This window comes from Acomys minous, assembly GCF_964271855.1.
Source record: "Acomys minous genome assembly, chromosome: 5".
Classification (NCBI taxonomy): Eukaryota; Metazoa; Chordata; class Mammalia; order Rodentia; family Muridae; genus Acomys; species Acomys minous.
Window position 1 is genome coordinate 94,234,296 of NC_140494.1, and position 27,108 is coordinate 94,261,403.

At 47.5% G+C, this 27,108-nt stretch overlaps 1 protein-coding gene across 1 annotated transcript in view; it reads right to left on the reverse strand.

Annotated features, from left to right (window-relative positions):
• FLI1 (Fli-1 proto-oncogene, ETS transcription factor) overlaps positions 1 to 27,108 on the reverse strand; it is a 119,096-nt gene that overhangs the window by 16,219 nt on the left and 75,769 nt on the right. The window contains exons 4-5 of the mRNA XM_084781561.1: positions 22,665 to 22,868; positions 13,206 to 13,271 (exon numbers count right to left, since the gene is read on the reverse strand). Of these exons, the coding sequence (XP_084637687.1) occupies positions 13,206 to 13,271; positions 22,665 to 22,868 (270 nt within the window). The remainder of the gene's footprint in view (positions 1 to 13,205; positions 13,272 to 22,664; positions 22,869 to 27,108) is intronic.

Below are 27,108 nucleotides of genomic sequence, written 5' to 3' on the forward strand. Positions count from 1 at the left end.
AATAAGGTAGAAAGATGATGCGAGAGAGAGAGAGAGAGAGAGAGAGAGAGAGAGAGAGAGAGAGAGAGAGAGAGAGAGAGGATTGAGGGAAAGTAAGCTTTTGTAAATATAGTATTTCCTTTGTCTGTGAGGGTAACTGGTGTCAGAGTCTATCCCACACCAAGCCCCACAGATGCTCAAATTCTTTATAAAACGGTGCAGTGCCATGATAGAACCCACGCTCATCCTCCTATAGGTTACCTCCTATAGATTCCTGGATCATTGTTACTTCCATGCACACATACTGCTGTGTGAGGAAGGCACACTAACTCATTGTACCACTGGAGGAGCGTCTAAGATCACTTACAATACCCAACACAATGTAAGTCGCCGCCATCCTGTCTTGCTTAGGTAATGACAAGACACTATCTTGTTCAATAGGAAGCACTCCTCTCGATCAGTGTTTGGTTGAAGCTGCCAATGTGGAGGGCCTGGACGTGAAAGGCCAACTGCACTTTGCCGTGGCCACTGCTCCTAAGCAAACCCCTTGTGCTGGAATATCTAAATCAGTACATTGGGCAAAAACAAGTGCCTCTGGACTATTCCGTGTTGAGGAGCCTACAGCAGGCATCAGCCACACTTGTAGACAGTTCCCCTTCCCTTTTCTTGCCAGTTAACTCCAGACCCTTCTCCTTCAAACAACCAACAGGGCCACTTTTAGTTTCCATCACAAACCAGACCACACGCTGAAGGTGTTAGTCAGCTATGATCAGTTTCGTTCTGAGTTTTAGCTTCTTTGTGTGGATCTCTAAGTCAAAGAGAAACTTGGTAGGGACAGCTGGACTCAGCTAGGACCAGCCAGGTTAGGGATGAATTAGGAAGGCTGAGCCTACTTAGCAAGTGTGAACTGCCACTAAGACATTTGTGTTAGGGTCAGAGCTTCAGCCCCAGAGCACCACAGTCAAGGGCCCCTGGCTGCTGGTGTGGGAAGAGCAGGAGGAAGCTGAGTCAGGCTGGGAAGCTACCCAGGATGTCATCAGCCACAAAAACTTTTCTCACAGCCTTGCACCTTTGCCTCACTATCTTCAAATGTTTACAGGAATCATGTTCCTTTATAAAAATGTACCAGGGCACATGCATTCTCTGTCACCATTATTAGATGTGCCGAACACCTGGGTGCCTACAGACTCCTTTATTTCTCCTGGGAGCATCTAAGATCAGCTCTGATATACATAAAAGCAGAGACAGGCCCAAGAAAGGCATGCAGGTCTAAGTGAGAACTTCCAAGTATCCAGGAATGGTCTGAAGTGAGTGGTGTCTCCTGGCGCAGGGACAAGAGGTAAGCCCTGTAGTGACAGAAAGGATGCTGATGTAAACCAAGAAGCTAAAGTTGTCATTAAGTGTGGGAATAAAGTGTGGGCTTGTAAGGTGAGGGCGGAGTGGGGACAGCACTGCAGAAACAACGGAAGCTGCCAATTCTAAGGACCCACCACTCAGCTACAGCGTCCTTCCTCAGTGCCCTAATACGGGCAAAATCAAACTCATGGAGGGCACTTAGGTGAGGTAGCATCCTGGCAGGCCTTGTCGGTGTGCATCTCAACCAAGGAGAATGTTACAATCTGATTTCTTGCACTCCTGTCCTTATCCCACTCTCGTTTTTCAGATTAAATAGTTTTACCCACTATAATGTCTTTTACTAAAGCTCATTGTTTGTCATTTCTCTTGACTGTACAATCAAGCTCAAAGGGCTACGTGTATCATTGTGGAAACTATAAAGAACATCTACGGAAAGATTTGTGAAAGAAACTAATATGCCTCTTGAAATGCAAGTAAAACTGAGAATTTTTGGACCATTGCAGGCATCAGCACCGTCATAATGCTTTTTAACAATTAGACCACACCAGCTTCCTGAAAGAAATGGGTCTTTTGTCATGCTGTGATGATTAATAACGTCAACTTGACCAGATCGAGGAGACAAAAGTCTGGCCGTGCCTGTGAGGAGCTGCCTTGATTAGGTTACCTGATATGGAAATAACGGAAATGGGCGGCTCCATTCCCTAGGCTTGGGTCCTGGACTTAAAAGGGAAAGCTAGCAGAGCAGAGCAGAGCAGTCACTCTTCTCTCCTTCCTTATGGGGAATGCAACATAACCAATCACCTCAAACTCCTACCTCCAGGCCTTCCCCATCACGGTGAATCCTGAACTATGAGCCTAAACAAACTCTTTCTTCCCCGAGGTGCCTTTCTCAAGGCATTTCCCTGCATCCACAGCACCAATAGTAATTACGGCATAGTTAGATGAAAATACAAAAGGGCATTTCAGAGCCTGTCCTCTACCCTGGCTGGGGTGGGGACTGCGAGAACAGACTCTGCCGTGCTTCAGACCAGCATGGTGATTTGAGCTTCTCATATATATAAAATGGGAGCAATGACAGTTATTATTAACTAAGTTAATATGGTCTTATGACACAGGAAAATCCCTGCACAAGTAGGTATTTAATAAATACATGTTATAGATGTTATAAAGGGGAGAGTATAACAAAAGAGATAGAAACAGGGAAATTGAAGTGAAGAAGGAAAGCATTTTTTTTCCCTACTGGAGGATCAGTCTTTCCTTGGTTCCTCTTTGTATGGGCACAGACTGAGAGGCCATGCTTGAAGGGAAGTTAGCTGATGAGACAGCAGATAGCACTTGGGCCAAAAGGATGAAAGAACACTAGCCCCTTAACATGGACATGTGCACGTGGAGACTTCCTCCCTTGTTAATTTGGGATGGGACCAATCATAGCTTCAGAGTGAATCACATCACAGGGCAGTGAGGGCTCGACTAGAGGAAGAGAGGGTACACCCCACAGCCCCAACAGGAGACAAAGCCAAAACAGTCTCCTCACTAGAAATGTCATGGATGGCTGGCCTACAGTGACTTTTGGGGGAGGGGGCTAAGGCCTACTTTTTATCTGGCCATCCAATGGCTCCTGTCTCCAGTAGGCTTTAGTCATGTGAGAGGAAAAACTACCCTCTGGAATTTGTCCAATACTAAGTGGGAGGAACAGTGGATGCAAACAGAACACCTCAAAAAATGGATGCAGAGGAGACTACAACCTGGTGATGCTATGGGGCCTGGGCCTCAGAAGATGCAAGTGAGTCCCTGGGTATGGGTGTGGTAAGTGGGGGGGGGGAGGCGGTCCAAACCTTGACTGAAGACATATTAGACAGAGTTTCATTCAGGCTTGAGGGAGGGCAGACCCACATGAGCAAATGTGTCTTAAGTGGCAAAGCTGTCCCAGCTCTGAGCTCACAGTTGTCTAGAAGGTACATGAGCCCTCCAGTGTTGGGTCTGGATTTCAAATATAAGCACAGTGGAAGAGGGCGTGGCTGCTGCATAGTCCCTTAGCTGTGATGTCAAAGTTCCAGTGGACGCAGGGAGGTCAGGCTTCCAGGGACTGAAGTTCTTTTGAACACTAGGAGGTCACCTCTCACAGTGCCAGTCTGCCTCATGCAACCTGCAGCTCAAGGCTGATGTGAGTATACATGCTTGTGTGTGTGTGTTTCAAAGAAACTCTTAAGAATAGCATGTACATACATAACACCAGGACCAGCCCGCCCCCAATGTACCTATTTCTCACCAGGTGGGAGGAATAATACCTCAAATCTTCTGTTCATTAGCCGAGAACAGATCTACACTTGTCTTAGGAAACGTGCAAACTGTTTCCAGTAATTTTGAGAGGCTGTGTGCTCGTCATCGTAGGGCCACACGTGTGCGGTAACAGCACCCAGCACACCCGTGGAAGGGAATAACAGTTCTTTTACTTAGAGAAAGGAAGGATAATGGTTACTTAGAAAGTGTCCCAGACAAGCTGTCAAATTGAATTCAGAAAGTTGGAGTCTGACTTCAGGGCCGGGCTGGCTGGCTGAACTCCCTTGAGATTGGGGTTTCCTGCCTGCCCGGGCTTATAGACAACGATTCTTTGTTTCCTCTCTCTCTCTCTCTCTCTCTCTCTCTCTCTCTCTCTCTCTCTCTCTCTCTCTCTCTCTTTGTCTCTCTCTCTCTGTCTGTCTCTCTGTCTCTCTCTCTTCTTGTCTCTCAAAAATAAGTAAATAAAAACAAAAATTAAAAAAACCCAACACATCTGTGAAAAAGGGTCAGATAAGAAACAGACAAAACATTAACTCTGGAATTAAACAAAACAAAACAAAACAAACTGGGGAGAGAAAAACTACTGTTTATCCATAATTTCAGATCTTGTTTTTGGACCACAGAAATATTCAAGAACTACACAGTTGTACACTCTCACCCACACACCAGCAAACACTTACACACACACACACACACACACACACACCAGAAAACATTTGCACACACACATGCCCATGCCCACATGAACACACACACACACACACACACACACACACACACACACACACACACACGCAGAGCTCCTTTCCATTCTGGTTTCTGTGCTCACCTACCCTCCCACTCCATAAACTTACAATTTGAGTGCTGGGCCTCCCAGAGTGTACGCCGAAGAGCACATCACTCTCATTCACCGTGCGGACGAGGAACAAAGCATTTCTACTCATTTAGATTTTCTCCCATTCATATAAAACTTATCTACATCTTTAAAGTCATGGAGAAATTCCAAGATACGTAAAAGAAAAGAGGCAAATGAAGCCTGCCCTGGCCCATCACTCTGCTGAACCATTGTAAATCCATGGCCATTTCATTTCAGCTCTAGGCCACGACCCGTGGGCCTGAGAACTTTGAGGGAAATTCCTGCCTCCTGCTTCAGGCTCCATATCTGAAATATTTGAGTTTTGGGTCTCCCCATGAACTGCCTAAGCACATTGGCCCCAGGCTGGGAGGGCCACTGCTGGAGACCTACACAAGGTTCCCTCCCTCACCCATGTCACCCACTGACCCTTTTTTCACTTGTTTAGGAAGTCACCTTTTTCAAAATATAATGCAGAACACACATGGATCCATGTGACAGTGCCGACCCACACCACAGACTCAGAGTTACCCCCTTCCTTCATTTCTATATCCATATCTAGCTCGTCCAGAGGCCCCCCACATTTCACCACAACCTCTCAAATGGTAATGTCCTGAACACCGATGGACAGGGTGTGCACAGGGGGCAGCCAGAAGACCTTCTGAGACCGTCCTGCTCATCTGTCAGTCTGTCTGATTGGCACCCCTTGGCTATCATATTCCCAGCATTTGCCAACATGTACTGTATGGAGCAAATCCTCCATAAGCCAAAGACTCAATGACTGACTGGGAGAGGAGAGAACGGCCCACAGAATTTGAGTCCACTCCTCACTAAGGTATTGACCACCTGCATCATTTGCATGAATGTACAGGGCCAGCAAGATGGCTCAGTGGGTAAAGACACTTGCTGCTAAGCCTGAAGACCTGAGTTCAAATCCCAGAACTTACATGGTAAGAAGGAACCAACTCTACATGGGTTGTCTCTGTCCTCCACACTGAGTTACGGAATGTGTAAGCACCCATACCATAGACAAAATAAATTAATGTAATATAAACATGAAAATAACATTCCTCTACAGGTGGAATCTCTCTTATACAAAACTCTTGTGGTTAGTAGTGCTTCTGGTCTTGGATTTTTCCAGGTTAGTGTGTGACCCTGGGCTCAGCTCACACATTATACAGCCTCTGATTTTTTTTTTTTTGTCTTATATAAAGTATTCAGCCGATATTTTCAGCTGTAGTTCTTCCTAATTTTTGATTCCTTCCTTACCCTCAGAGATCTTGAATGTGACAAGTGACTTTGCATCTGTGAATGTGGTTTTACAGCATTTGAGCAGCTTGCCTGTCTGGGCTATGGTAGAACACCCTACATAGTGCTGTACAACCCAACCCAATGGACTGCGATATCTTCCCATTGTTAGCAGCTGGTAACCCTCACATACACTGGAATATTTTCCCAACAATAATGTTAATTACTATTATAATTCTGGTCATAAATCACAATAATGTACTGCTATTAATATAATTTTATCAAGCATTTTTGGCATGTCAGACATCATGCTGACTTACAAGGGCATGGCAACTGTCCTCAGTTTTATACATGAGGAAATGAGTGTTGTGGCTTAATCGGAAATGTCTCCCACAGGCTCATGTTTTGGATGCTTGCTGCCCAGTGGGTGGTACAGTGTCCTGGATCCTTTCTGGGACAGAGACTATCTGGAGGAAGTGGATCACTAGGGGTAGACTAGTAATAAAGGGTATAGCTTAGCCCTTGATTCCTGGCCTACCACCACGTGAATGCCCACTACCAGAACATTCTTCATTGTCATCACACACCCCATCTACAGTGCTTCCTCCACCGGGGAGCACTGAAGTCTCCCCAAAACCACAACATTTCTATCTTTTCCTGTTGAGGTGTTTCTGTCAGGCATTGTGACAGACACACAAATAATATGCCAGGATAGAAAAAGCAAACCCTTGCCCAAGGTCATACTGTAGTTCCACCAATATAACACTGAAATAGGAGGTGAGTGTCTACTTTAGATAAGTTGAAAGCATTCGTTGACGAATGTTAAGGATATTGAGATTAGGGGCTGGAGAGATGGTTTGGCAGTTAAGAGCATTGTCTACTCTTCCAGAGGTCCTGAGTTCAATTCCCGGCAACCACATGGTGGCTCACAACCATCTATAATGTGATCTGATGCCCTCTTCTGGTTTGCAACTGTCCATGCAGACAAAGCACTCATATACATAAAACATAAATATTAAAAAAAGATATTGAAATTAAAATGTGGGGCACAGCCCTGCAGGGGAGTGAAGACAACCTCTGCAGAGTTGAGTCCTGTTCTGCCCCCAAATAGGGGTGTCATCTAAGGACTGCTGTAAGCTCTTGGCTTTATCATCTTTATCTGCAGAATGGGGACAAGAAGGTCTGCGGTCTCATGGTGATGGTGCGAGGCACAACAGGATGATGGATGTGAAAGTGTTTAGTAAGTAACAAATGGCTGTAGGAGAAGGGTTGCTACTCCATGCCTGGCCCCTGTTCTTGGAATTCTTGAGAGGAGAGGCTCTCTCTCAAGTATAATCCATAAATACCAGCTGGGCATTCAGCATACGGGACAGAGCGGTGATTTAGTCCCTGCTCTTCAATCCTTGGCAAGTCAGGAGACAGACTTTTTATCCATCAGTCAAGGTAACTGCCAGTGATGGAGTGAGCGTCTGCGGGCCGTCCACCCTTGGCAGCTGGGGCCGCGGTTTTCACATTCGACATCAAGTCTCAAAGGCTCCAGGTGGGGGCTAGGAGCTCAGAGCTCCACCAGGCCTTGGCAGTTATGACTTTCAGGAGTTTATAAACAAGGATCTCAATATCCTCTGCCTTTGGAAGAGCCAGAGGAGGCATTTAGAGAGAGGCAGGATGAGGGCCGTAGGCATGCAGAGCAGCTCTGAAGGCAGCTGCCTGCTCTTGCCTGCTGCGGGGCCAGTGGGCACATTGCAGGGGGCCCCATGGCAGGAGCTGCCCAGAAAAGCAAAGGGAAGCTGGGGCCTTGGATCCACAACCCAAGATCTGCAGCCATATTCCAGACTGCAGCGTGCAGTGGGGAAGAAGAGAGTGGGGCCAAGCTCGGCTCTAGAAGGCTCGTGTGGGAAGGCCACTGAGCTTCTAGATAGTGCTCTCCCATAAACACAGTGAGCAACACCTGACCTTCTCTTACAGGCCAAATGAAGGCATGGAAGCAGGGGGTTTCTGGGATGCGAAATGCTATTCTCATACCTAGCTCTCAACAGCAGTAATAATGACGTCATCAGTGGTGAGACTCCTTTCACCTGCCCATGCTTACGATCAGTGTATCCACAGGTCTTTCTCTAGGATGACCTGAGGACAGGCAAGGTCAGAAGGAGCCAGAGAGTTCTGGGGTGGCCCCGACATGTGCTGGCTACCCTCTTTCAGTACTATGAAGCAGGGCTTGTCAAGTTAGGTAGCAGGTTAGGTGAAGCCTGGAGAACTTGAGAAAAAAAAAAGCCTTAAGGCCTGGTAAGTATCCAGTAAAGATTCAGAATTAATCTATTATGCTTGGACCTTAGCATCACTATTTGTTTTTATTTGTGCATTTAAGTGTTTTGAAGTAAAACTTGCCATTTTAATCACATCCTGGTACAAAACTCAGTGGCATTCTACACATTCAAAGGCAGTGAAATGTCACTAGCTTCCATCTCCAGCGCTCTCTATGTCTGCGTCTGCACAACACCAAGCCCTTCTCTCTGTTGCAGCCTCTGGCCGCCAGCCCTCATGGCCATCCAGTGAGCGCCAGGGCTCCATGTTGCTGCGGAGAGGGGAGTCACAAATTACTTGTTCTAAGACGTCATTGTTTTACAAAGTCTACAAGGGCCTGACTATACAGTCAAGACCAAGGAATATGGCCAATTAGAGGCTGTGTATGGAGTCCTTTCTAGAAAGAGAACAGGATTGTAGCTGGAGGCAGCACCAAACAACAACAACAACAACAACAACAAAAAACTACAGAGACAGAGAAAAATGTGGTAAAAGCCCAATCACAGTTAGGAAAAGATAGCTAGAAGAGAAAGGGCTGTGCTTTGGGGGAGAAACTTTGGCAATAAGTGTTGGGGGATGGTCTAATGTATTTTGATGCTAATTACTGTTTGTTGTCTCTGTCGCCTTTTGATTAATAAAAAGCCATCCCACCTGTGCAGGGCCGAGGAGATAGGTGGGGGGGGGGGGAGAGGGGGGGGAGAGAGGGAGAGAGGAATCTTGGGAAGAAGAAGAGAGACCACCAGGAAAAAGAAAGAGAAAGACCAGAGGAGGAGGAGAAGAAGGCCGCCATGGGTTAGATGGAGGAGAAGCACATGGCCAGCATGGATGGAGAATTCGGCCCAGATGAAGAACGTTAACAAGTATTGGGGATTATGGATGGGAGGTAGCTGAATAGAGGTTATTGGAAGCAGATGGCATGGGATTGAGCAGGGATCCTATGCCTGCCCGTAGTTTAGAGGATTAACGTCTGCCCTGCTCCAGGTTAAAATATAACAAGTGTCAGTGTCTTAATTGATTGCTAGCCAGGCATACTGATAATACTGATAATACGGGTAATCTAAAAACAATAATAAGGGCCATTAAATGATTACATATTTTAAAATGTTACAAATACATGATGACCGCAGGTACTTTGGGAACACAGGATGATGTTACAAAGCTTATGTGCAGTGTGTGACAACCCAGTTGAAGACATTGGCATATCCATCCATCCCTTCACAAACGTACTCACTGTACTCACTAGGGCTGGGGAGATCCCTCCACAACTAAAGTGCCCGGGCATCCGAATCTGGGTCCCTGGCAGCCATTAAAAGCTGCATGCTGGCTGCAGTGTGGGCCTACAATCCCAACGCTGAGGAGGAAGAGGCAGGAGGAATTCTGGAGCTCACTGGGCAGCCAGCAGAGCTGAACAGAAGAAGGAGAGATCCTGAGTCCAAAAAAAAAAAAAAAAAAAAAAAAAAAGTGGCAAGCCACCAAGGGGAACACCTGAAGTCAGCCTCTAGTCTCCACATGTGTGCAGATGTGTGTGTGTGTGCATCCACATGCGCACATGCACACACACATATACACATATACTTATTTTTATTGGTAATAACTCCTTTTTTTTTTTTTTTGAGACAGGGTTTCTATGTGCAGCCTTGACTGTCCTGGACTCGGTTTGTAGACCAGGCTGGCCTCGAACTCCCTGGGATCCACCTTCCTCTACCCGCCTAGTGCTGGGATTAAAGGTGTGCGCCACCACCGCCTGGCCAAACTCCTTCTTCTAGCTGTTCTGAAACATGGACTCAACTGTTGTCAACTGTAGTTTTTCTACTGTTCCCTAGAAGTTGTTCCTCCATTCCAACTGCACTCTGTCCCCACTGTCCTTTCCACTCATGCCCTTCCCAGCCCCTGGCAACAACCACCCTCCTCTCCTATGACGGTGAGTTGTAGTGAGAGGGGAGCCCCCCTTTCTACACACTGAGGGGCTACAGGGCATTCAGGGAGCCACTTTCATGTCGTCTCACCAAATGGACACAATAACAGCAGATTCACACAATGGCGCAAAGCTCCAGAGCAAAGTATGTGCCCACGCCTCCTGCACTCCAAAACCCCGTATAAGTGGCAACTGAGGCTGCTATGGAGGTGGCTGGCAATAACTGTTGGTCCTCGTTAAGTATTTTAAATTTGACAACTAAAGGTAGAAATCGCTCACCAGTCCCAGCTGGGTTCAACCGAGCTCACAACACATTAAAAGATCTGTGGAAATTAAGTTTTGAGATCTTGTCTTATATTCTACACACACACACACACACACACACACACACACACACACACACACACGACCCTTACATAGCTCCATTTCTTTTTCCAGGAGATAGGCCAGAAGGATGGCCATGCCGGTTGACAAGTACCACGAAGATACACTAACGGACAGACGTCATGTCCGAGGCTTCCTGCTTTTGTGCCTGATGCCAGCCAGCACCTGCCCTTTGCAGAGCAGGAAGCAAAAGCACCCATGGGCACACATACAGCTCTGCTTTGAGTGCTGTGTGTACCTCTTTAAAAAAAAAAAAAAAGAACGAAGTCAAGGTGGCATTGATGTCTTCTATTTCCTTTTCCATTAATATTAAAAAAAATAAAGATGGCTATTAGGGAAAAGGAGAGGCAGAGAGGTGGGAAGACGGTGAAAGGGGGAGGAGCGGGGGGGGGGCTGTTAGCTTTGTATTGCTAATGTACTTCGTATTGTAGCAGGCTGGGTCGCTGGGCCAGACTACCTCGAAAAGGGAAAGGCAGCCGCTTAAGTGGAAAGCTTTAGTGGGGACAAAAGATGCACCTGCAAAGCACAGGCTTAATCGTCTCTAGAGGCCAGGGCCAAGGCTGGGAGATAAATGCCCCGCGCCACCTGAATGGGGCAGCCGGCGGCGCATTCGCCTGGATGCTACAGTCAATTCATTTCAGAAAAGGGTTGCTGCCCAGTAGGGGCTGGCGGCTCCTGCTAGCAGCCTGAAAGAGGCAGCGGCGAGACAAATGCACTCTCCGCACAAAAGGGCCCGCGGAGGAGGGGCTCAGCCTGGCAGGTAGAGCAGAGGGCTGGGGGGCCTGCGCTGAACTCCTTAGCAGGAAGGAGCTGGTTAGTGACACATTTCAATGTCCCCAAACCAGTTTCTCAGCCTAAAGCAGTATTTTAAACTAGTAAGAGCAAGTAGCCCATTGGTTCTATCTACGCTAAAGTCTCATTGGTTTAGACGGTCCCAGCATGCCGTACACTAAGTCCTAATTCAGTAGTCCGAAACTTGCCTTTCCTCTCCTTCCTATGCTTCCCGCCTTCCCTCTTCTTTTCCAAACCTGCACGCTGTGGCTCCATTATCACATCAGCACTTGACCCTCCCTGAAGCATCCTGCACCTGGCGTGAGTCTGAGGGCCAGGATGGACTGAAGCCAGGTGACCAGGACTGTTAGCATACAGGCGATTCAGCTGGCCTGCCTTCAGGGTCCTAGCAACTGCCAGGTGCGCCAGGTGTGTGCAGGATATAAGGACCCCCGCCCCTGCCAGCACCAGCTTTTTTTGCACTCTGTTCCCGCTGTTTCTCTCTCTGCTCTAGGCACCCCCTTTCTCTCCCTCTGTGCCCCCCACTCGCAGCTCCTGCCCTCATGGCTCACTCACTGTCTCTATCTCTTCTCCAGGCTCTCACTCTTTTCTTTCCCCAATAAACTTCCTTATAACAGATGGTAGCCCCCCTCCCCCCGCCGCCGCATCATCATTATAGATCGTAACACGGACCTCAGTGTATTCGTTATGAAAATAAATACTCTCTGCTACAGAGCTGGGTAACAGGATGTTACAGGAGACCATCAGACTGTACAATGAGTGGGCAGACCTTGAGTTCTCACAAAACAAAGCATGCATCTAATCTGGGGAATCAGTAGCCGAAACAAAACTAGGCTGGGTGATAGAGAAAGGAGGAAAGAAGGAAAAACAAGAACACCTAAAAGCAGAATGGTTAATATTGTATAATTCTCCCATTAAAGGCCTGGGTCACTATCAAATCAAAAACTTTAGCAGGAAACACAAGAGTCCTGCACGGCTAAAGGTGTAATCTTGGGTACAGCTGTTTGGTCCTTGTTTGGAATCAAATGCTCTTTTTCCAGAGCCTGGGACAACGCTAATCCCTTGTGTCCCAGTCCTATTTTTGTAACAGGTAAACTAGGGTGGAGCGTGTCCATGAAGAGAGACGGCTGTCACACTTGCATAATCTCGACAGCCCCACTCAAAGGCTTTCATTTGTGGACCCCTCTGTTGTCATGAGGTTTGTTTTCACTCTTTCTTTAGTTTTTAATAATTATTTGCTTTCACTTTTCTCTCTTAATTAACCAGATATCATGAATTGCTCATCCATTCAAATGTTAAAATCTGACAGCATCTGGTCCAATCCTACAATATTAATATTATAAATGAATGTGTCCGTGGTGTGTGTGTGTGTGTGTGTGTGTGTGTGTGTGTGTGTGTGTGTGTGTGTGTGTGTGTGTGGTGCTGAATCAAATCCAGGGCCTCAGACATACTGGGCAAGCAAGTACTTTACCAAATAGCTTGAGATTCAGTCCGACAAAGGTGCTAAGCAATGCTAGCTACTGTGATGTTCACTAAAATTTTTTTTGACAGTTTTCTTTCTCGCTGACCAGAACCAAATGAATGGGTTGATTAAACCAACCCAAACTAGATCAAGCTAACTATTCTAGACCAAATCCTCAAACCACCACCTTAAATACACATTGACAATACTACATTTTTTTTTCTTCAGAAGAAAACCTTCAGAACAAACATTACATGGTAGCCGGACACACATTCTGTTGTCTTCACCAGGAAAGCCCCCAACAGTTAGCTTGGAAAGTTAGTAGGACCCATTGTTCTAGAAGGGCATTAGCTTTTCTTGGGGGGTGAGGGTGGGGTGGGGTAATGACTTTAAATTATATCCTTGTGATGGTTTTATGAGATATTTCAAAGCCTCTCTAGCAGTTTTGAAACTAGTGGTAGAAGGAAGGAAAACATGTTTTTTTGTAATTTTTTTTTCATCTTGTGTACTAGAAAAAAGTTTCCTGAACAAGGAATGGGTGTCCAGATGTGACATTTCCCGCCTGTCTGAGCAGCATGGAGCTGGGCAGTGTCTGGTAGTGGAGGAAACCTGGGCATCCGAGGGGACAGACTTACCTTCTTTGACATTCAGTCGTGAGGACTGGTCTGTGTGGGAGGTTGTATTATAGGCCAACAGTGAGCCTGCAATGAAAGCAAAAACATAAGTGTGACGCTTCAGTTTGTATAAAGAATATTCCCTAAAGGCCTGTATGCTAAAGCCACAGTTCCCGGCATGTTGTTTTGTTGTTGTTATTTAGATTTTTTTTTTTTGAGACAGGGTTTCTCTGTGTAGCTTTGGCTGTCCTGGGCTCACTTTGTAGACCAGGCTGGACTTGAACTCATAGAGATCCACCCTGCCTCTGCCTCCCGAGTGCTGGGATTACAGGCATGTGCCACCATGCCCAGCTGTTATGTTGGTTTTAAGAAATAGGTGAAACTTTAGAGATGGGGCCCAAGTATGAGGCTGCTGCTCCTTGAGTGGACTGCTGCTTAAGCAGACTGTGGGACCCTGCACTGGGATGGTGATGCTATAATAGAAACTTTCCCCAGTATCTGGAAGACTGGAACTCAACATGCTGATGTATGGTCTTCTAGAAAGTAGCGTTGATGTAAACATCCCTGTACCAAACTCCAATGAAGCTATTTGGCATGGATGGTTGGGTTTTTTGTTGTCATTGCATGTAAAACAAATGTCCCTTTCTTTCCTAAAACTAGATTTGTCCCTTTGTTTAAAGTGAGCCCAAGAGTTTATTTTGTAAAAATAGAGGCATTTTTAGGATTCTTCTCATGGTTCTCCTGGGGACATCTTTAAAAGCCTTCAAAACTAGGGCTGGCATCTGCTTTTTACAAAGGACACCACGGGCTTAACACATGTGTTTGAGGCTACGAAAGCGTCTCTAAACACAGCTCTTTTCCCAAGGGCATGTGGCCACGGGGACTGACTAGAGGCTAGGCTGAGAACGGCTCATCAGCCATGTTTCTTCTTAGCTGTCAGTCAAGGAGGGGCTCAGAAGTAGAGTGGTGCAACTGCCAGCTACGGGTGTTCTGGTTGAGTATCCACGGTAAATATGGGCCCTATTAGGACAACCGAGGAGCCTCTTGGGGCATAAGACTTCTGTCTGGTGTCTTTCTAGCTCTGAAACAATTCCTGCAGAAAAGCCAGGAGGAGACAGGTGCCATTTAGGGATGGCTGTATGCAAAGCTGCAGATATGTAAATAGCATTTTCTAAGGGACACAGCCACCCAAAGGCAACATTCCATTTTCAAGATTTTTTTTTTTTTTTTTTTTGGTTTTTTGAGACAGGGTTTCTCTGTGTAGCCTTGGCTATTCTGGACTCCCTTTGTAGACCAGGCTGGCCTCAAACTCAGGTCAATCCACCTGCCTCTGCTTCCTGAGTGCTGGGATTAAAGGCATGTGCCATTTTCAAGAATATTAATGACAAAGTGGCAACTTCATTTTAGTTTAAGCGGTCACACTTCAAAGCAACAAGTTCACTGGAGTACAGCTCCCCTGGAGCATGTGCTCCTCACCTGTACCGGGCAGCGAGTAACACCTACTGAATGTGCGGAGTAAGCTTGGAAGGTGTGCAGCACAGACCATGGCTTGTTTCAAGTGTTCAGTAGAGTCAGCCGTTATCATGAGAGCTTTTAGTTACATAGACTAGAAACCCTTTACACAAACGCTTGCGGGCACTGGCCTTGCTGTCTGGAATTCCAGCTAGGAACGGGTTCTGCCGCAATGAGAAATAATCCTCCGTGACTGGACAGAGCTGCAGAAATGGAATCCAAAGTTCCAAGTGAATACCCTAAAACTCTCAGGGGTAAGACCAAGAATGCCTGTGCCTCAGTCTTAGGCATTTTCTCCCTCGGGCAGAATTTTGCTGCTAGAGCAAATAAAGAAAAATGATGGTCTCTGAGCAGCAAACCACTCCAGTCATTAGTGCAAAGTTAGGCCAGAGACGGAGCTCAGATAAACCACATTTATTAAATTTCCCCCATGGTCAGAGCTCCTCTCTGGGCATACGTGAAGCCACAGGAAACTCCCAGAATGCCAAGAGAAAGGGTCGCTTGACCTCCCCAAAGCCTGCATGAAATACATATTTCATGGTAACCTAGGGGAGAGATTTTGCCCCAAGACTGTCTTGGTTTGAGTTTCACAGGGGGAGAGGCAACCTCCACGGGGGAGGGGCTGGCCTCTCCCCAGGGGTACAAGTTTTCTTTTTACTGGTTTTTATTTTACCAGGTCCTCAGGCTACCAAGGTGCCTTCTGTATACTTTTTTAAATTTTTATTTTTTTAAAGGTATTTTTCCTGTTCCAGGAAAGATTCCTGGAGTCTGCTCTCCCACTTGGTGGCTTTGGATTTCTTCTTCCTAAGGAGGATCTGACTTAAGCTAGTCCTAGTACTGCTGAGTCCTATGGAGTTCCTGATAACAACAGCCACAGTCAATGACTAGATAAGACAGGGCTCCTGAACCACATTAGAGCTGCCAGACACTGTGTGTGTGTGTGTGTGTGTGTGTGTGTGTGTGTGTGTGTGTGTGTGTGTGTATACTCTCATGTTGGTGAATCCCTACACACACAGGTACAGGTGCATTTCTCAGGATCTGTCCATCTTGAGTTTTGGTTCAGAACTTCTCATTAGAACATAAGCCAGCTGATAAAGGCACAAGGCCCAGGGATCCACTGGATCCACTTCCCCAGAGCTGGCACAGCAACTGGGACAAGTGTATGCTGCCATGGCTGGCTTTTACTACATGGGCTCTGGGGACTGAATTCAGATCTTCAGACTAGCATGGACCAGCACTTTCCTGACTAAGCTGTCTCCCCATGCTCCAGACATTGCCCTCCCCTCTCTCTTAGCCTTGTAGGAGCTGTGCAAAGCCACCCGCTGCTCTTCCCCCTTCCACAGCTGAGCTCAACACTCAGAGAAGTCAAGCCGTAGGCTTACAGTCACACAGCCAGCAGGGCAGGAGACAGGATCAACTGTCTGGCTGCTCTGTAAGACCTGTCTTGAGTTCTGAAGCCGAAGCCGACTTTGGGTTAAATCAGTACAGGCAATGGGCAAGGACATGTGTAGGTTTATTCCAACACTCCAGAGACCAATCAATACAAGAGACTCACTGAAAGTTCCAGTAGCCTGAGGTTCATAACGAGGCTGTCCCAGAGAGATATAAGTAAGTAAATAAAAGAAAGGGAAGTAGTAAAGACAGAAGGAAGGGAGGGAGGAAGGAAAGGAGGAAAACAAATGCAGTTGGAAGGCAGGGGCCTGGGGGCTAGTGTACATTGTGATTTTCCTAACGCCCTGCATGTTATACCTCCATTTAAGCTGTTGCCCACTCAGTTATTGGTGCCTGTGTGACAGGATACATTCATGGGCGTATCTCTGTGCCTGCTGACTTAAGGCACATTTTGCTCTTAAGAGCATGAGACTACAGCTGCCGGGAGCAAAGTGGTCTTCTGAGGGAAGAACTTGAGGACAAGATTCTTATGTATCCCAGGCTGGCTTAACAGTCATTACATAGCCCAGAATAATCTTAGCTTCCTGAGCCTCCTGCTTCTATGTGCTTACAGGCACGCACCAGCACATCTAGTCTGTAGGGTGCAGAGCATCAAACCGAGAGTGACCTGCATCCTAGGCAAGCCCTCTACCCAACTGAGCTGCATCCCCGGCCCAACAAGGTCATTTTCCATTGTGAGTTCATGCTAGGCTTGGCTTCTGGATGTGAAAGGAGGAAGGAGGGGGAGGATGGGGCGGGATCCTGCAGGTGCATGGCTTTGAGCTTCCTTCTGCTCTGCAAGTCTCTCTAGTTTGCTGTTCAGATGGGACACCTGGAGCAGTGGGGACAATGGACCCGGTGCCAGAACCTTTGTTTCTGTCTCACTTCACATCACCATGAAGGCCAGAAGCTTCTACCCACCTCCCCATGGCTTGCTCCCTTTTCTCTGTGCTACAGCCAGCAGCAGCCCTGAATGCACCCTGGGGGGGGGGGGTGGGGATTGGGCTCTGTGTACTGAACAACAGGCCAGCTGACTACTGAGTAGAGGCCACTGGCACTTTATCTTACTGGAATTCTGCCCTCCTTTCCCTGGCCAGACCCAGCTTGAAGGTTTAACACTTCCTCAGCTTAATGACTGGGCCATCACCTTTGCCCGACCATCTGAGGTTGCAGGTGGGAATACCACAAGAGTGCAAAAAATGTGTTTTCCATTAAGTTTAAATTAAAAATGGGAATCAAGATTGATACCTTCTTCGTGGTGTCCCTGTCACTTGATGTATTTCATCCTCTGGGGCTGCCACGGTCTGAGACTGTGGTTTCTTATGTATGTTTCCCAGGTCAGACCCATATGGGCATTCCACCCTATTCCTTTGAAAATCAAGAGGAATGGCAACAAAACCCCTTTTCTTCTGCTTCTGGCTGTTCAGGCCTGAGCTGTTGAGCTTCCAGACATCCCGAAACTCCCCCCAGTGGCCCTGTGGCTGAACTGTCAGTTGGGGACAGACAGTCCTGCCTCCCAAGGTCGGAGTCATTGATCTTGGCCTGGGAAGGGAGTGACCTCACTTGCCAAATTCTCAGCTGTAAACAGTGCCTCTGTCCAGTGGGCGTGTCTGGAAGATTCCGGCGGTGGCGCTGCCAATCATACCCAGAGTTTGGGGAAGAGAAGAGGTCAGGGTGAGTGAGAGGCTAGATGGGTTTGGTTTACTTGGCTTCATTCCAGGATACTGCAGAGGAGTTTTAGAAAGCATGGATCTGCTGTTGGTAGGGTACAAGCGGAAAGCTCTGTGGGGATGTTGGTTTGGCCTTCAAGGTGGAATCTGGAGGAGATGAGAAGGGAGGCAAAGGAGGTGTGGTTCGCCTGTGTCGGCATCTTAATTCAGGCATAGTTACGCATCTTGTTCCAGAGTTGGCAGGTCTTCTGCAGCAGTGACCTTAGCTCAGGCTGAAAGCTTCAGTGGTCCAAGTATCAGAGTTGAGGACAGGTGCTTTGCAAGGTGCCTTCCTTTCAACGGACTCTGGGAGCTGGCCAGCCTCAGTTGTTTTGGTCATGAAATCACAGTTGCTTCCACTGTGTCCACAAGGGGGTGTCCTGTTTATATGAAGTGAATGACACTTGGGCTGGTATCTCCCTGAGTCTAGTTCCCTCAGACATTTCAGCTTGGCTTCAGTAACTTGTGGGCACCCGGTCTCTTCATCTTTCACCTGATACCCCCACAGGTATCCCATCTGGTCCAGCTGAACCACCCAGATGTGAAGAGCCAGTACCTGTAGGCAGGGCTCATCAGTCCAGCATGGGTAGGGGCACTTAGGACATTGTCATTTCTTCCTTATCATGAAAAATGTCTCCTTAATTTATAATTAAGCATTTGAAAGCTTAAAGTATAGCCTTCTTCACAGAAACTACAGTTTCTTGTCAAAGTAAATTTGATGCCAGCACATCTCTTACCCTACATGGAATCTTCCTTTTTAAAAAGTTCAGAAATAAGAGATTAGAGAAGTGCTATCAATTTTGACCTTTAAAAAAATATCTTACATTAATTGTTGATCTTAGAGCCTGAGCTGTTGGTGTTCTGTTCAGGAAGTTGTCTCCTGTGACTCTAGCTGAGACTCCTAGTAGCAAGGGTCACGGAGCCTGAAGAAGACACCCTCTAACTAGACAAGACTCCTAGTGGAGGGAGGAGACCACCAACCCATCCACAAAAACTTCAACCCAAAATTTACCCTGCCTACAAGATGTACAGGGATAAAGATAGAGCAGAGATTGAGGGAATGTTCAACCAATCCCTGGCCCCAACCTGAGACCCACCCCATGGGAGAGAGCCAACCCCGGACATTATTAACAATACTCTGCTATGCTTGCAGACAGGAGCCTAGCATAACTTTCCTCTAAGAGGCTCCATCCAGCAATGGATTGAAACAGATGCTGAGACTCACAGCCAAACATTGGGTGAAGCAGAGGGAGTCTTGTGGAAAAATGGGGGGAAGGGTAGAAAGACTCGGAGGGAATAGGAACTCCACAAGAAGACCAACAGAGCCAACTAGCCAGGGCTCAGAGGGGCTTGCAGAGACTGCAGAACCAACCAACGACCATACATGGAGTGGACCTAGGCCCCCCTACACAGATGAAGCTGATGGGCAGTTCAGGCTTCATGTGGGTCCCCTAGTAAGGGGAGCAGGGACTGTATCTGACATGGAGTCTGTTGCTTGCTGGTAGGACTGCCTTGCCAGGCCACAGGAGAAGAGGATGTGCTCATTCATGATGCGACTTGATGTGCTGGGGTGGGTTGATGGGGCAGGTCCCCTTTTCTGAGGAATAGGGGAGGGGGGAAGAGGGAGGGAGGGTGGGACCAGGAGGAGAGGGGGGACATGCTATGATCAGGAATGTACAGGAAATAAATAAATAAATAAATTTAAAAGAAAAGATCTCTCTCTCTCTCTCTCTCTCTCTCTCTCTCTCTCTCTCTCTCTCTCTCTCTCTCTGTGTGTGTGTGTGTGTGTGTGTGTGTGTGTGTACCTGTCTGCTTTAATGTATATGTGGAAGTCAGAGGCCAACTCATGGGAGTTTATTCTGTCCTTCCATTATGTAGGTCCCAAGAACTGAACTGTGATTGTCATGCTTGGCAGAAAGTATTTTCACCCACTGAGCCATCTTGCTGGTGCAGTCTTGACTTCCAACAATCCGTGCTCTGGCTCCAGCCCCCCAGTTTTCCTGAAGTGACCTTTTACTCTGTGTCCCCCAATCTGTGTTGAGGGTCTCACTCTTTTCCCTCCACCCCTTGACAGAGGGCAAATACTTGGCCCCAGCTGCTCACTAATAAAAGACCAATAAGATGGTGCTGAGAGTCTGCATGTGTTCTCCTCACCTCAACCTTGCAGCCAAGCTCTGGCCTCTCTCTCTTAAACATGAAACAGCCTTTGCAAGTCAGTCTGAAAAAACCAGAAAGGGGTTGAAGGCAGGTTGGTCCACAGGAAAAAGTTCTCAACCACCCTGGAGCTGACAGTGTCTGATAAATGGCCTCCAATAGCTTCTACGCAGCTGAGTAGAACCAATAACCGGTGGGTTCTAGAAGCTGGGGCTCCCAAAAGAGAAACCATATTAAAAACGAGAAGGAAAAACAGATCAGAAAAATTTCCAGGTAGATCATTATAAATCTTGATGCCTCCAAAGGTTATTATATCCTCTGTTACATTTCATCAGAATTTAAATTTAACACACCTATTGTAACTTTTGCTCTGACCCACAGTCTTCCTTTCAGCTTTGTGTCATAAGCGCATCTCGTGTTTTACCACAATAACCTTTATAGTACCAGAAAAAGCTTTCCTTGGGTAGACCTATTCCTGTTCTCACCATCCTCTAGGTCCAGGAAATTTAATCTTGCACTTTCAAAGACTTTACACACACACACACACACACACACACACACACACACACACACACACATACACACACGTGTTACCTCTTCTCAACTCTGGAAATTCTCTTATAGAAACCCTCTGTCTGGAAGCTTGGTATGTTGTATGGTGTCTTCCATAACGTTTACATGTATTCTTAGGAGGAGAGAAGCCACAGTTTTCCCTGCTAGCCTCCAAACACCAAACTCTGTTCCCTGCTTCACCTCCACCCTTTGTTATCTGCCGCCGTCCAATAGGAGGCTTCCAAGGGTTTGATGGGGAGCACTGCCTGACTCACCATATCCCTGGACCAGTGAGCAGCAGATATCTATCTCATGTTAGGATCCGTGGCTTGGATTCTTTGGAGAGGAAGAGGATGAATGGGAACTTGGGCTGTTTAAGGGTGGATCAGGAATCCAGGCCTGAAGGTCATGTGGTTGAGCAGACTTTCCTCTTAGGAAGTTCAAGTGTTCTTGAACACATCCCTTGCACGGCCTCCACCGTGAAAGTCAGCATCACTGGGTCCTTGGTGTAGAGCTCACTGAGGCAGCTGCCATTTCTTCTTCCTTAGGGATCGCTTGACCTCCTGCACAGGTGGTTGCTGGAGGAGCCTTGTAGTCAGGCTTGACGGTGCTCTGAGCAGCTGGCCTCTGCTCCCACACCTGCGCTCTATGTCGGCCACCTCTCCTGCCCTGTGTGGATCGTGGCAGAACTCGGCTCAAAGATCCTTTTGTTTTGTTTTTGTTTTTGTTTTTGTTTTTTCCTCTTTCGTCAACCATTGGAAGGCAGAGAAATACCGATCTTTATTAACTGCTAATCATCCCAAAGGCAGAGAAGACTAGGTAGAGAACGGCCCCTTCTTAGAGTGTTATTTCTTGGACTGACCTCATGTAGCAGCAACTCAGACAAGAGGCCATTGCAGTGGGGCTAGCGGACGCTCTCCCAGCAGCACCAGCTGCTGTGGAGAGGTGGCTAGATAGCCTAGCGGCACCGCAGAAACTCCCAAATGCAGTTTTAGAAATTTTTATCTTTAATTTCCCAGCCAGTGTGTGTTGTTCCTGCTCTCCACAGAACTCACACTGAGACCACGGACTGCACTGAAAGCAGCTAAGTGCACAGTACAGTACAGGGTGACCCAGCCCAGAGCCTAGGAGCCCACGAAAGCAGCAGCCCCACAGTGCTGTCTGAGGTCTCAGCAAAAACCATCAGATCTTCTCACACGTAACTCTTGCAACACCTCTGGCAAACTAGGCTGGTCACAGAGGACAGTGCAGCCTGTTTTACCCAGCCTCTCTTTCAGCGGCTGGCTAGAGGAATGCCCTCATGCAGGATGAGCCCACAACTGTCTTCCTGTGGCTTACGCTCATCCTTGCAGAACACTGAGCACACTTTCAGCACTGGGGGATGGCATGGGGATAGCGCTTGGCGTGCATTTGTGATGGAGAGTTCAGGCTGTATCACTAGCAGGTCCAAAGAAATTCCATTTCAAATCTGTCGAAAGTCACTGGCGGGTGCTTGGGGCCTCCTATTGGGTAACTCTTTCTTTATTAAGCTTTCCTTCCCCAAAATTCTGTCTACTACCCAGGCTGTTCTGGGAAAGCTTTCAGTGTCTCCTAACAAACCCGTGCCATTGCTACTCTTGTTTCGTGGCCGTGGGGGAAGCAGCCCTGTAGGGCAGGGTTGAGGCATCAGAATGACTCCAGGGTGGGAGGGAGAATATGCCGGCTCCCATACCTTCTATCCCATATCTATGTTCAGAATTTCCTGGAAGAACTCCAAATGTCTCCTAAGGAAACGGCCAACCAGAGTGTCAATCGCTGTGCAACTTTGGGTAGTGGGAGAGATCTTCCCATAGCCTGCCTTGCTGTCTCTGGTGTCACCCCCCCCACGCCCACCCCATGTCCCAGCCTCTTGTGCTGTTTCTATTTTTGATTTGCTTCCTTTGACACTCCTGGATTGGGGCTTTCCCTTGCAGGCTTTGTAGGAACCCATGTGACCTTGACAAGGTTCCAATCTGAAGGAAACTGTCCCCTTGGCATATGCTCCTGTTGCTGGTATTAGGGTATCCACCTTTTCCCCCTGGGCTGGCTCTTGGGGACCTGGCAGGGCCTCCCTCAAGTCCTGGAAGCGCACAGGTACACTTACTTTCCCTGAGGTAACTGAGGTGTGACAATAGCACTTCGGTGTTGTAGAGCGAGGTGGCTCGGAGAAAGTCCTCCTTGCTCATCTTACACAGTTCCTTGCCATCCATGTTTTGGAAGAAGGAGGTGTCAATCTCCATCAAGCCGTATTCCTTTATCGCCCACTCCAGCCACTGCCGAACGTGCTCCTGTGTCCACAGTGTGGGGTCTGCAGAGGAGAGATGAAAATGGTCAGCAGGAGAGCCTGCCTCCAGCAGCCTCGGCTGCCCTTCACCCCCGCTTCGCCCTCTCTTCCTGTTTGCCCCCCTCCTGTGTCCTCTCTCGCTTCATGGACCCCTCTTTCCTTTTTCCTCTCTCCTCTATTTTCTCTCCCTCTTTCGCTCTCTCCCTTCTCTTTTTCTTTCTTTCTTTTTTTTTCTCTTCCTTTTTCTTCTCACCTCTTTGTCATTTTCTCGCTCCTCATTCACGGTGTCTTTATCTGCCCACCTCATGCCTTTCCCTCTTACACCCGCAGCTTCTCTCTCTCTCCTCTCTCTCTCTCTCTCTCTCTCTCTCTCTCTCTCTCTCTCTCTCTCCACCTTCTCTTTCTCTTCCCCCCTCTCTCCCTACCCTCTCTCTCTCTCTCCTCTTCCAGATGGTCCCCCTCAGAACACCCCATCTGGTTCCATGGCATCTGGCACTGCCCAAACCACTTAGCACTGGGAACGGTTCTTAGCTGCCTCGACACACACCCTGACAGGGTGCTATTTAAAGTTTTTGGAGGGCAACTGAAACCTCTGCCTAAGAAATAGTGGCATCAAAATGAAAACAATGTCTCAGGAAAGGGAGCCGTTTGCATCTTAAGACTCTTAATAAGTGCAAGAGGGCACAGTGCTCCCTTGTATTGCTACAGAAGAAAAATATACACACGCATGCTTTTCCTCTAATTCTATCTGGGCAGCTGGAAAACCCAGTGGTGTTAGTGATTATCATAAACCCAGTTTGGGCTTCCTCCTTTTGGGGGACAGCATGTTAAGATTTCTACCAGAACACCCCTAAACATTTCTGGGATATTTAAATACTTACAAAGGAGAAATGGCACTAGAGCCAGAAACCTCTAACTGTGCATGAGCGAGAACAGCACAGGACTGAGGGTTCGGCTCCCACTCTTTCCTTTCCTCTGTTTCTCATTGTTTCCCAAAGGACCTTCGCAGGCAGTCTGAGGTGGGAGATGTTGTAAGTGACAGACTCCCACAATCATGGTGGTACACTCCAGTAAGCTCAGCACTCAGGAAGCTGAGGCAGGAGGATTGTGAATTTGAGGCCATCCTGTGCTACAGAGCTACCGAGCACCCCCAGCCGCCGCCCCCCTCTCTCACACAGAGATCTATTGACATGAAAATGAAGGCATCAAAGCAACAAGTAAGCAATGGGTTTGTGCTGGTAGTTCAAGGAACCTTCGGTAGAAGGGTCTGGGTGAATTTCCTGGAGACAGTGGGTACTTTATTACAGGGCAGCTGGTCGCTCCCACTTCTGCTTTTCTGCTTGGGCTGTTTCATTTAGCATGCTTCTTTAGCAGGAAATCTTGTGCTCCTTTTAAACCAACTCATATCCCTGTCATTCTAGAGTCTGCAAAAGCTCTAGGCATAAGGGGAGTTAGTCCTAAGTGGTCAGCAATGGCGGTAGGCAGGGGGCCAGGTGCTGTGGTCTCTAGGCTTAGAAAAGACACTCTTGGGAGGTTGAGAGGGAACACGGAGAAAAGCTTGGAGGCCACATGTCACGGCTCCTGCATGCTATACCAAGAATCCAAGATGCGCCTACCTAGTGATAGCCCAACTGTGAGATCCTACCACAGGCTAGCTCTCTATCTGTCCCATTTTTTTTTCTATCAAGGGAATCTACAAAATGGGTTTTATTATACCCATTTTACAGATGGATAGGGAACCGCGGAAGTTCTGCTTCAGTAACTACTGCAGGGGTTGCATCAGAAGCCTTCAAAAGAAGCAGGTCCTCTGAGATCCCCTCAGTCTTGTCTCATCAGGATCCTGTCTCTTTCCAGAATCCAGACTCCCCCCTCCCCGCAGCCCCCTGTGCACCTGTGCATTTACATCCTTCAGATAAACTTCTGGCTTTGTTTTTCATTCATTTACTTTTCAGAAATCATCAAGCAAGGGCTGTGGGTAAAGGGAAAGCTCTGAATTCTAAACAAAGGTGTCCCGGAGGGAATTGGATTATGTAGCGTGCTATTTCATCCATAGCACTTCCCGGTTCCCTGTACCAAGACTGTACGTCCAATTTTATGCTCTATATTTTATTTATTTTATTATTTCCTCTCTTTGCTTTGGGCTCCATCACAACGCTAATTCCCTCCCTCTCCAGTACAATGAATTGTAAATCTCCTTCTCTCTATCACACTAAAACTCTTCCAAATGTATTTCCCGGACAATTTAGCCCTTGTTCCCATTTCGATGTGGAGATGGTGATTAACTAGAAGCCCTCATTTATACTTGTCTTAAAATCCCATCATAAATTCAGTCGGCTGTTTCACTAATGTTTTATTGCCTTGATTTGTGGACTTGCCCAAACGTGACTTTCCCTGGCATCCAGGAGGCTGACCTGAAGGAAGCCAAACTGTCAAAGGGTAATGCTTACAGATCTAGCCAGTGAGAGAATAGCCAAGCAGACCGGCAGCTCGTGAATTCACCACGCCAAAGGCTTTGAATCAGCTCGATAGGAATTCATGCCATTTTTGTTTTGACCCCTATGGTTAAGTCAGTTCACTGATGACTGACCTTTTGTGCATCCCCTTGAAAGCATTTCAATGACATTTAAAGGGCGCAGAGTCAACCAAGCAGTCGGGCCCTCTTGTCCTTCTTTCCATATGCTCTTCCTTATACCAACCAAGACAAGATGGTGACAATAGCCTGGTTCTGAGGTAATCTCCAATCCCCTAGTAGTTTATCCCGTCAAGATTTCCTCCCTGTGCTAGTAAGCGTGAGGCTGGCCCAGGCAATTGTGGTAGCAAAGACCTAGCCTGGCCTTGTGGTGTGGAGGGAGTTTCCCACCATGCCCATTTCAATAGGATTCTACAGCCTGGAAGTAGGGAGGAAATCCACCTGGTCTCACCATCATGGCTGATCTCCTGAGGGCAGTCACAAGTCAATTACCGTATGTTTTAGACTATAAGACTGATCTCCTGGGGGGTGGTGACAAGTCAATTACTATATTTTTCAGACTGTAAGACGTACCTGACCATAAGATGTACCCAGTTTTTAGAGCAGTAAAACAAGAAAAGCAGTAAAAATTGGACCATAAGGCACGCCCTAATTTCTACCCCATCCCCCCACTTTTGAGGGGAAAAGTGCATCCTATGGTCCAAAAAATATGGTAGATGAAGTGACAAGGCAGTAGAGAAAGCTATTGATACTATTACTGGCACCTGTGAACGCAGGCTAACTGAAGCTTTTCTGGCCTGGAGTAGGTGGCACACACCTATAGTTAGTCCCAGAGCTCAGGAGCCAGGGACAGGGGGATTGCCGTAAAGTCCTGCCGGGCTTACACAGTGAGTTCTAGAACAGCATTGCTACCGAGGGAACACCTGTCTCAAACAACCCAAACAAGCAAACAGACAAACAAAACAGGTGAAGCTCTCCTCACAGTCAGGCCCTCTGCTTGAAGAAGATGGAGCCCATGCAGTGTTCAGTCCTACTAGGTGCGGAGCAATACCCATGAGCTGGCCCTTCCTTCCTCTTCTGCCTGTGTCCCTGCTACCTTCTACACCCTCTCCCTCCCATGTGGAAATTAGCCCAGAGCTCAGAAATGTGGTTGTCACTGTAGGGGAGAACAGACACATGGAAACAAACACTGAGGACAGGGGAAGGATGTGTCCATCACACAATCATCCCCAGACCAACAGACAAATTCCTTTAAACTCCCTCGGAGGCATCTAATTGTCCTAAGACATGGCCACATTCATACGTTTACAAGTGGAAGGATCCAGATGCTCTGGTGAAGTTATTTTGGTAGGATTAGTTTTTATCCCCTGCCCTGTAATCACTTTGTTCAAGCTCTGGACATTCTGCCCCTTCCACCTGGCACCCACTCTAAAGCGGCACTTTTTCAATCTCACTCCCTTACCCCCACCCTTGTGTCCAGCAGCTGAGTATACTGGGGTTGGCCCAGGCAGCATACAGCCAATAAGTGGGAGGACTTAACAATAGTTGTTGGTTTTCTTCACCCTCCCCCCTCCCCTCCCGTAACCAACAGCACTGATACCTAGGGGGAAAAAAAGAGGCTATTTCTACACAGTGACATAACTTGTGGCATACACGTGGAGGCGTTCCGTTTGTCAAATATAGTTATTTCTATTTTAAAACTGAAAGAGCTGGCTGTAATTTTGGGAAGGTGGAACCTAGCAGAGGCCAGGAAGTACATGCCTGAGGGAAGGGTGGACACACGGAGCTGCACTC